The following is a 10637-nucleotide window of genomic DNA, read 5'->3' on the forward strand; positions in this document are numbered from 1 at the left end:
TGCAATCTGGTCCACTCAGTCAGTCACCGCGCTTCACTGGAGCCTGTTGGGGACACACACTGATCAGCTGTTGACAGAGGGACATTTGACTTTCATATAGAGCGGAGCTTATTAGGTGGATATACTGTACATACTGGGAGGTGGCTGAGACAGAGATAGGAGTGGGCATGTTCTTGAACACAGCTTCTCCCCGGAGGTCGTTCACCATTCCCATTAACATCAACCTGCAGGGTGCTCGCAGGCGGCAGACACGGTAAGAGAAGACGATCGACTGGGCTGGGCAGCTTTGAAAACACTGTTGGGAGATCATTAGGTGAAGTTTAAACAAAGCCTCACATTCAGATCTCCAACTCTTTGGCACATCTGAGCAGGATTAGACACACTGTATGTGTCTGGAAAGCCAAATGTAGATCTGTAAGGTCTGAATAGACTAAAATCCATAAATATTGCATTAAAGAAACCCTCCACAGATTTTGCTTATCAAGGTCAGTTTACACGGCACTAAGAGTGCTACTTTAAAAACAGTTTTATTATGAATTTGTAGCTCTGGAAGGAGCTATCTGACGAAATAATACTTGATAAGGTCATCAGGGTTCTCACTTTGGCCTTGAAAACTTAAAGGGGACCTATTAAGCTCATATTCAGGTTCATACTTGTATTCTGGGGTTCTACTGTAACATGTTTATATACTTTAATGTCACAAAATGCTGTCTGTACAGGAACACGTACTCACTCTCTGTCTGAGACGCTCTGTTTTAGTGCCTGTCTCTTTAAGGTCCCCTCCTGAAAAGACCTGGTAGGTTCTGATTGGTCAGGGTTTGTGGGCCCTCCTTATGTCAGTTCCTCTGCACCTTCACCGTAGCCACAAAGGGATGATGTTTTTCTGTAGGCCGACGCAGAAGTTAGCATCATACTAGATTCCTTGACAAAAAGCCTATGGGACTTTTGGATTATTGCCGAAAACAAGCTATGTGGCAAACAAATGTTTATGATATGCTTTGTTCAGCAAGATAAGCTTCACAAATGAACACCACTTTTATGATTATTGAAGCCTAAATACCATCGCCAAAAGTAAAAAAGTTAATGTTAGGCTATAAATGAACTACACTATGGCCACGTCAGGGGAACATCCCTGACGTTAGCATGTAGTAGCAGTGTAGGCTACATAATGTTAATGACCAAATAAAGACATCCATCACGAGCTGACGTCAGCTTGTTGGCAAAGTAGAAAAATCAGTTGGAAACAGAGTAATCAGAACAGTCTGGAGCCTGAGGTTTTTGCCCACAGGGATTACTTTTATATATGTTTACGTCATTATTTGAAACTTAAGCCACGTTTAATATGAACACCCATCACTAACATCACTACAGAAAAGCATAACAGGAAGTCTGTGTTATGAAATGGGGTGAAGTTTGTAAGACATACGCTATAAAGAATTATGGGAAATGTAGGATTATGTGTTTATGGAGATTGTAATGTTCAGTTCATCACTGTTGTTAGAGCTCTGATTCTCTGCCTGAGCTCAAGTGGGCCTGTCCTAACCTGCCAGGCTGTAATTTCTCAATATTCCCATGGGCTTGAATCGGGTTGGGTTCTCGCCAATTTACCGTTTTTTTGTTTGTTTAGTTTCTTTGTTTTGAAAATGAAACTGGCAGTTCTCGTGTGCAAATAGCAAAAGTTTCAGTTGACTGAACCAAGAGGGAAAGAGAGAGAGAACTGCGACTGAGGGAGGGAAAGTGGCAGTACAACAGAGCAACATGTCAGCCCTTAGCTTGTAATCAATGTTTTAATATTAACTCCAAATCTGAAGCCATGGTTCTCTGCTGGATAACGGTGGATTGCCCTCTGCGGGTTGGGAGAGAGTTACTGCCTTAAGCAAGGGCGTTCAAGTATCTCTGGGTCTTGTTCACGAGTGAGGGTAGAATGGAGTGTGAAATAGATCGGCAGTTTGGTGCGGCTTCTGCAGTGATGCAGGCACTGCGCCAGTCCGTCTTTTTACTGGTCCATCTACGTCCCAACCCTCACTTATGGTCATGAGCTCTGGGTACTGACCAAAGCAATGAGACAAGTGGCCGAAATATGTTTCCTCCGTGGGGTGGCCCGGCTCAGCCTTAGAGATAGGGTAAGGAGCTTGCACATTTTGGAGAAAGCTTGGAGTAGAGCCACTGCTCCTTCGCGCTGAAAGGGGTCAGTTGAGGTGGTTTGTGCATCCCATCAGGATGCCTCCTGGGCGCCTCCCGTTAGAGGTGTTCTGGATATGTCCTACTAGTAGGAGGCCCCGGGGCAGACCCAGAATATGTTGGAGGGATTACATATCTCATCTGGCCTGGGAACACCTTGGGGTCCCCCAGGTTAGGGACGTCTGGGGTGCTTTGCCCGGCCTGCTGCCCCCGCAACCCAGCCTCGGATAAGCGGATGAAAATGGATGCATGGACATTAAAAAATATATATTATAATATATAAAATAAAATATATGTTTGACAGTAGAAATTTGGGTTTGTAACAGAGCTCAGGCCCAAAATTGCTGCCGTGGTTCAGGCTCGGCAGGTTTATGTTGGGTTTGGCCTGATTTTTTGGAGGCCCGATCAAAGCTCTGACTGTAATAACTTTGTTGATCCCTTGACTTTCCATCTTGCGCCATCATCTGGCTGCTAATGACATTCTATCAGCCTCAGCTATATGGTGTGTTTAGTGCTAAGTAGCATGCTAATGTGCTAAACTAAGAATGTGAACATGGTAACATTTAACATCAGTGTGTTAGTACAGCCTCACAGAGCTGTTAGCATGGCTGTTTTAATTTGTCTCTCTTTAATTTCCCCTTTAAAGTGTATCTCATCTTGAAACATTACAGACTGACTCCTGTCTGTATAGTGTTCATAATAAATGTAGTTAAAGCACTAGTTTTGACTGGTTAAATCTTTATGACGGCTCTTTTGTGCAATGCTAAATGAACAAAAAGAGAAAACATTGGGGAAGATGTTTAAAATACTACATAGCCACATGAGCTACTTTCATCTGAGACCACAGCTTAAACTTAAATCTTTGAACTGGTGCGAACATGTGTTTTTATTACAAAAGTCTAAATCTGTTCAGTTTCAGCCCTGAAGGGGAATCGTGTAATTTGAAAGAATAGAAAATTTATCAAATGAACCGAATAGATTTATGAGCAGAACATACTTTAAGTCCTGAGGGGGAATTGTGCAGTTTGAAGAACAGAAAATTAATCAAACGAACCAAATCAATTCATGAGTCGAACATGAAATTTTTTGATACATCGACTCAAAAACCTAATTTGTATCACTGCTGGATTAAATCGTTACATCCCCAGTGTCCATGTATCCATGTGTGTGTTTGTGTGTGTTTGTATGACAGACACAGGGAGCCCTTTCACGCAGCCGCAGCGCAGGAGTACGAGTGGAGCAGAGGGGTGAATGGGCGTGGAGGGCAGCAGCGAGCTCGGACCCAGATGCCGGTGTCAAGTGTCGGGGAGGACAGAGCCATCCTGCTGGGCTTCGCCATGATGGCCTTCTCTGTGCTCATGTTCTTTGTGGTCGGCTTCACGATGGTCAAACCTTATGTTAACAGGTACACTGTAGTTTGTCTGCTGATAGTAGAAGGGACATCACATGACAGACAGTAGGACTTGTGTGTGATTTTTAAGAATACAATTAGGGCTGCATTAGCACAAAACAAAGTACAGATGAGGACATGGTCAGAAATAAAATGGATGTGTGTGTTCAGCCATCCTAAAGGTGTAAAGATGTCAACCTGCTAGTTACACTAAAAGAAAAGTCAGGGCTTATTGTCGAGATATTTCAGGTCTGGACCAAAGTTTTAGACTGACTGACAGACTGACATTGCCATCCTCTGGCATGGCTAAAATAACTTTTAAGTTAGACATATTAATAGGTAATAAGTAAAAAATACTCAAGGTATGTCAAAGCAATCTACTTTCCTGGCTGCAATTTTCTACTATAACAGTGATTCCCAACTGGTCCAGCCATGAGGTCCAGATTTCTCCTTAGTCATTAGTTCGAGGTCCACACAGTTCAGTGTATTCAGCGTCATACTTGCGTTTGGCCACGTCACCGAGCTAGTTTGCTGTCTCTGTCAATTAGCTTTCCGCTTGTCACTCGCTCTACAGCAGGGAACAGCACTTCAAAGTAGAAGCTCTGTGCCGGAAATTCATTGTAGCCCCCAAAAAATTGTTTTTACAAAGTTGACACGTTTGCGAGTCACTTGCAGTCCATTCAGAATGGGCCCAGGACGCACTTTTGGACCAGGATCGACAAGTTGGGAACCACTGTACTATAAGATGTTCTACAATATAGTCCTCACATCAGATATCTAAGAAGAAACAATTCTTGCCTTTTCAGTGCGGTTTAGACACAAGACTTGGAAGCCCTGGGTACACCGACATTGTCCTCTTGTTTTCCAGTAATTGGGAGGAAGAGGCCAGCTGTGTGCTGCTGCAGGCCGACGTCCTAGACGAGTGGGTGGACTGCAGAGGTGTGAGCACCGTGCCTTGCCTCAGGGTGACGGTTAACCTCACGGACTCCAATCACAGGGCTTTTCTCCACTTTGACGAGGAGTCGGTCCTCCTCGCTCCTGAGGTAGGGATTTATGGCCGTACATTCCAGGTTTTTAAGTCTTACGTTACGGCTTTAGGAGCCTCGGGTTTGCTTCACACCCGGCGTGGCTTGTCGACTGTAAGGGAGCAACACCTGCAGGATGCTCCAGGCCCTCGAGGAGTGGATTTCAGCATGACAACTTAAAGTCTATGCGCCACAGCTGACAAGTAGGACCACTCGGTGTAGCAGATGTTTCTCAGGACTCACAGTCATCCATGTTTTCATATTAGACACGTAAGCAGGGACTTGAGAAAGCACCCGAGAAAGAAGTGGAGGCAGAAAGCTGCACCGAACTAGCTGACAGGATGGAAAACTGCTCTGATTCCTGCACCCCTGTGAATAAGCCAGCAGATATTATTAGGAGATGCTCTCATGCTGCACTCCTGTTCCATTCAGAGGAATTATATGAAACATTTTTCAGTAGCAGTGCGGCACACAGAGGCTAGAGAGGGCTGTTATTTTTTTAACAGACAAAATACTGAATCAAAAAAGAACCTTGCAGCTCGTCTCACTGATTGCAATCAGCGCTGCCAACTGTAACAAGCCTGTCACTTGATAAAAATTACACTTGAATCATATCTCTTCTCTCCCAGTGTTTCTACATACCCAAATGTCGCATGGACAGAACTGAACTTCAGGATGAGGTCCTGAAAGTGAAAAACAGCTTGGACACTAAACTGGGGAGCACTGCATCTTGCTTCAGCGACCGCACAAGGCACCCCAGGGAGGTCATCCTGAGCAGGAAGTACACCTTTAAGAAGGCCCTATTTGCATTACTGTGGCCCGGTCTGATGCTGGGTGGTGGGGCTCTGCTGGTGGGCCTTGTGAAGCTGACACAGTGCTTGGCCCATCTCTCCTCTGAGATGCGCTGTGAGACTGCAGCAGGCAGGCTGACATCAAGATACACTCAGGGCAAACTGTACAGACTCCTCCGCAGGTCTAGCATGCAGTCTCCTTCATGACATATCCAACAACTGTGCTGCAACATGCCAAAAATCCCTTTTGAAAACATGTATCTGGTACATAATATGAATCAGGGCTGGTATGTATACAGCAGAGTAAAATTCTGGTCTTGAAGTGTCAGAAATATCCACAAAAAACATAATTTTACTCTTATTCTTAAGAAAAATGGCATGCAGAAACCTCCCCAAGTGTAGGGAATTGGTCTCAGCTCATAAATTATTTAAAGGAACTCCAGAGGTTTCTGAACCCAGTTAGGAGTGACCAGCAGATGACTGTGGTACATGCACAGAGGCACAGGATACACCAGCCCAGACGATAGAATAAAATGTTGGCATTGTACATTTCTGCACATATATGTTATACTGGTATGTTTAATGAGCATGACGTGGTTCATATTACATGTGTATAAGCTCAGTTTCTCATCAGGGGAAGGAGGGGGTAGTGAATACTGTGACACCTAGGCGAGAGAGCCGCCAAGCTGCAGATCACTGTTCAAGACCAACAGAAGTAGGTCAGGACATTTCCGGCCATGTTTTTAGCAACAAAAGTGGGTATTTTTTTATAAGCGGTCAGGACATTTCCAGCTTTATTTATAGCGACAAAAATGGGTATTTTTGACAAGAGGTCAGGACATTTACAGCTTTATTTATAGCAACAAAAATGGGTATTTTTTGACAAGAGGTCAGGACATTTACGACTTTATTTATAGCAACAAAAGTGGATATTTTTTGACAAGAGGTCAGGACGTTTCCAGCTTTATTGATAGCGACAAAAATGGGTATTTTTTGACAAGAGGTCAGGACATTTTCCAGCTTTATTTATAGCGACAAAAATGGGTATTTTTTGACAAGAGGTCAGGACATGTACAACTTTATTTACAGTGACAAAAATGGGTATTTTTTGTCAAGAGGTCAGGACATTTTCCAGCTTTATTTATAGCGACAAAAGTAAGTACTTTTGACAAGAGGTCAGGACATTTTCCAACTTTATTTATAGCGACAAAAGTAAGTATTTTTGACAAGAGGTCAGGACATTTCCGGCCATGTTTTTAGCAACAAAAGTGGATATTTTTTGACAAGAGGTCAGGTCGTTTCCAGCTTTATTGATAGCAACAAAAATGGATATTTTTTGAGAAGAGGTCAGGACATTTACAGCTTTATTTATAGCAACAAAAATGGGTATTTTTGACAAGAGGTCAGGACATTTCCAGCTTTATTCATAGCGACAAAAATGGATATTTTTTGACAAGAGGTCAGGACATTTTCCAGCTTTATTGATAGCGACAAAAGTGGATATTTTTTCACAAGAGGTCAAGACATTTACAGATTTATTTATAGGGAGAAAAGTGGGTATTTTTTGTCAAGAGGTCAGGACATTTCCAGCCATGTTTTTAGCAACAAAAGTGGATATTTTCTGACAAGATGTCAGGACATTTGCGGCCATGTTTTTAGCAACAAAAGTGGGTATTTTTGACAAGAGGTCAGGACATTTACAGATTTATTTATAGGGACAAAAGTGGGTATTTTTTGTCAAGAAGTCAGGATGTTTCCAGCCATGTTTTTAGCAACAAAAGTGGATATTTTTGACAAGAGGTCAAGACATTTACAGATTTATTTATAGGGAGAAAAGTGGGTATTTTTTGTCAAGAGGTCAGGACATTTCCAGCCATGTTTTTAGCAACAAAAGTGGATATTTTCTGACAAGATGTCAGGACATTTGCGGCCATGTTTTTAGCAACAAAAGTGGGTATTTTTGACAAGAGGTCAGGACATTTACAGCTTTATTTATAGCGACAAAAGTGGGTATTTTTAATAAGCGGTTACGGACATTTTCAGCCGGGTTAGTAGCAATAAACGCAGGTATTTTTTCAAGAGATTTTGAAACATTTCCAGCTATATTTGTAGTGACCATGCCAGATATTTCAAGACCAAACATGCTATTTTCCAAACTCTAACCAAGCACTTTTAATGGACATATAGTGACAACATCTAATTGCCCCGTGTGCCTCCATTGCAGCTCATTCCATAGCTGCTGGCTGCTGCCGGCTCCGTCAATACTCTAACAATTTCAAAAACTGTTGTTCACATCAGTCTCTTTGATCAACTTACACGGGGAAATAAAAAATGCTGATGTTATCCTTTAACCACAGTGCTGTCACAGCATGAAATCAAATGTAAAGAAGTTTCAACAAGTCGGAGTACATATGAAATGTAAGAATGAAAAATACATGGTTTGAAAGAATGTAACAATGCCAACATTTATTCTGGCAACTGGGTTGGACCAAAGTAGTGAGTAGTTGTTTTTTTAAAGCATCATGTACATAATTAACATACAAAATTTAAAGGGCTTCCCCTGATGGGTTTTTACTACATGTAGCTCTTCTTTGTCTTCTTTGAAGAGTAACTAAAAAGCATGCATACCTCCAGTGGTTTACTTTTCCACCTTGATGCAGCAACGCAGAGTGTACTTCACGGTATGTTGGTACACTTTGAGATCACTGTTGGGGGGTAAAAATATTAAAGTTACACAAAGATTTTTATGAACATTTCAAACTGCATATTAGATATCATCAAAATATGGCTATGGCTAACTGCGCTTAACAAGGTGTGCATGAAATTGCTTCTGGCTGATTTAGTGCTTGATGGAGGGAGTTTTTGGGTTTACAACACTAAAGAGTCACTGCAGTCAGTACTTAACAGTCACATTTAGACTTGATTGAATGTTATATTAGCTTATTAGTCCCACTTTTTACTTTAAAAAAATGGACTCCAAAGTCAAAATTTAGAGGCACTCTTAAAAATTATACATACCAGTCCAGTTCAGCCAGTGAAGAGTCTTGTTTGTAGTTTTCTATGGGAAGATCGAGAAAAAGATTTTCTTGTCTTGCACAATGGATACTTCACCCCCCAAATGACCATTTCTATATTAATTAATCACCTGTTATGTTGACTTTATGAGGAAATCTTTTTGAATTGAAGTCATCGCATTTAAAAACAACAAAACTATATAAAAAACATCCGTTTAAAAACTCTAACACAACTCCTGCAGTTTAATCCAAGTCTCATTTATCATTTAACTAAAGTGAAACTTAATCTATGCTCTCTAAAAAGCCAGACCCTATTGACAAAAACAGTAATTAAAAACTACCGATCTAGGCAGCGGTGAACCAGCAGCTTCCTTGTTCAGACAGATAAAATTACTGTTTTTGTCGATGGAGTCTGGCATGGATTAAGTTTCACTTTTAGTTCAGTTCCCCATCAGAAAGGGCTGTCTCATTGGGAAGTACCAAGCGGTAACCTTGGGGACCGAAAAATAAAGCCAACACAAAAGTGCCAAAATATGCAGTTCCCCTAATAGCCACTTGAGGCTGACTCCAGAAGCAAGTCAGTCCCCATAGACCCCCATGTTAAAATACCCAGATTTACAGCAGAAATAAACATGTTTACAACCTGGTACAAAAATGTTTTCATCTCTATGGCTAATTTCCCCCTTCATGAAAAGTGTACGCGCCCTATGACTGGCTGGTACTCGTTGCCTTCATTAGTGGGATTGGTCAGTTTTAAGTCAGAGGAGTGGGATTAGTTAAGGTTAGGGTAAGTATGTCAGGGTAAGCCAGTCAGAGACAGAGTAAGATGGGCCATTGCTTCACCATCCTAGACTTCACAAATTTGCAAACTGTATGGGGAATTAATTTGTTGGGGTTTTTTTGCCTTTATGTGAAAGGAAAGTTTTGGGAGTGAAAGGGGAAGGGAGAAGGGGTATGACATGCAGCAAAGGACCAGGGTTTAAAATCAAACCCATAGCCACTGTGGCAAGGACATGACCTTTGTACATGGGGGCCCACTCTACAGACGAGTTAGTGGTCGCCCCGGGGGCATGAATTTTTTTTAGAACTCACCCCTTTACATTTTATTAAGACTTAAAGTTACGCATAGTTACAGGCAGGCCGCTTTGAGTGACAGGGCACCTTCCTATAACGTCCTTGGCTTCTCAGTCAGCTCCAACCTCTTGCCCAAATATGGTCACTTCCGTTGCCGACAGAAACATAATGTCGACGGCTGGAATGCTAAACTTGAGGCTTCATAACCGAAGTCCAAAAAACGATGAATTCACGGAGGCTACATCCATTTTTTTTTTTTTTTTTTTTTTCAGTCTAGGGTAGGAGTCAGCAATCTGCGGCTCCAGAGCTGCATGTGGCTCTTTGGCCCCTCTCCAGTGGTTCCCCGTGGCTTTGACAGAACATTATATGGAAATGAATAACCATTATTATATTTTCATTTATTGTTGTGGGCCTAAACTAATTCTTACATTCTTCAACTTTAAAAATGTGAAGCTCATACAGTGATTTTAAAAAATGTTTTAAAATCTCACAACTAAAATGTGCGTCATATGTCTGTGGCCTGCTGCCTTTTCATTTATTTGCAGTAGCTGTTCCAAAGCTTTGGAATAGCCTTCAGGTCTCTCTTAAATCTTTCCCCTCCACTGACACTTATAAGACAAATCTTAAAACACCCATGTTTTCAATGGCCTTTGGTTGTTTGTCGTGGTTTTAATATACTTAAAAGGCTGTGTTACCTTTATTATGAGGCTCAAATATGTTTTGCTGCTCCGGACAGATTTTTCTTTTGTGGCCAAAAATGTAGATAGTGTGTGGATAGTAAAGGTTGCCCCTGGTCTATGGGAGGTACTGAGCATATGACTGGATAAATGAGATATGGATTATACCGCACAAGTTGTGTGAGAGTTTGTAGACGGATGTTTTGATACAGTTTTGCCGTTGTTTAACACAGACCCCTATGACTTCAATTCTACAAGAAATTTCTCAGTTTTTGGATAATTTGTTCACTATGGAGTTTTCTTTTAATAATTTTACGTGACATCGGCTGAGTGATTTACATATAAATGCTCATATTGTGGGTGAAGTATTCCTTTAAGGATTGTTCATATTAGCCATATCCTACATGAATGTTAATCTTTATCATGAAGCAAAACGCAAAGTGCCTTGTAAATATATTTTGATCGACTGCAAAACAAGCTCTGTA

The 10637-nt window shown here is 41.6% G+C and overlaps 1 protein-coding gene across 1 annotated transcript; it reads left to right on the forward strand.

Annotated features, from left to right (window-relative positions):
* The first annotated feature begins 167 nt into the window (after nt 1–167).
* On the forward strand, nt 168–5594 carry kcnmb3 (potassium calcium-activated channel subfamily M regulatory beta subunit 3). The gene is made up of 5 exons (XM_049598105.1): nt 168–253; nt 372–384; nt 3330–3586; nt 4440–4614; nt 5226–5594. The coding sequence occupies exons 1-5, from the start codon at nt 168–170 to the stop codon at nt 5592–5594; spliced, it is 900 nt and encodes a 299-aa protein (XP_049454062.1).
* Nucleotides 5595–10637: the final 5043 nt, after the last annotated feature.

The sequence above is a fragment of the Epinephelus fuscoguttatus genome, linkage group LG15, assembly GCF_011397635.1.
Source record: "Epinephelus fuscoguttatus linkage group LG15, E.fuscoguttatus.final_Chr_v1".
NCBI classification, from domain to species: Eukaryota; Metazoa; Chordata; class Actinopteri; order Perciformes; family Serranidae; genus Epinephelus; species Epinephelus fuscoguttatus.

Excerpts from the sequence above, each read along its gene's own strand:
- kcnmb3 (XM_049598105.1), top strand. The coding sequence starts at position 168 with ATGTTCTTGAACACAGCTTCTCCCCGGAGGTCGTTCACCATTCCCATT. Across the intron at positions 3,587-4,439 it reads GTCAAACCTTATGTTAACAG|TAATTGGGAGGAAGAGGCCA; the intron begins GTACACTGTAGT and ends CTTGTTTTCCAG. Across the intron at positions 4,615-5,225 it reads CGGTCCTCCTCGCTCCTGAG|TGTTTCTACATACCCAAATG; the intron begins GTAGGGATTTAT and ends CTTCTCTCCCAG.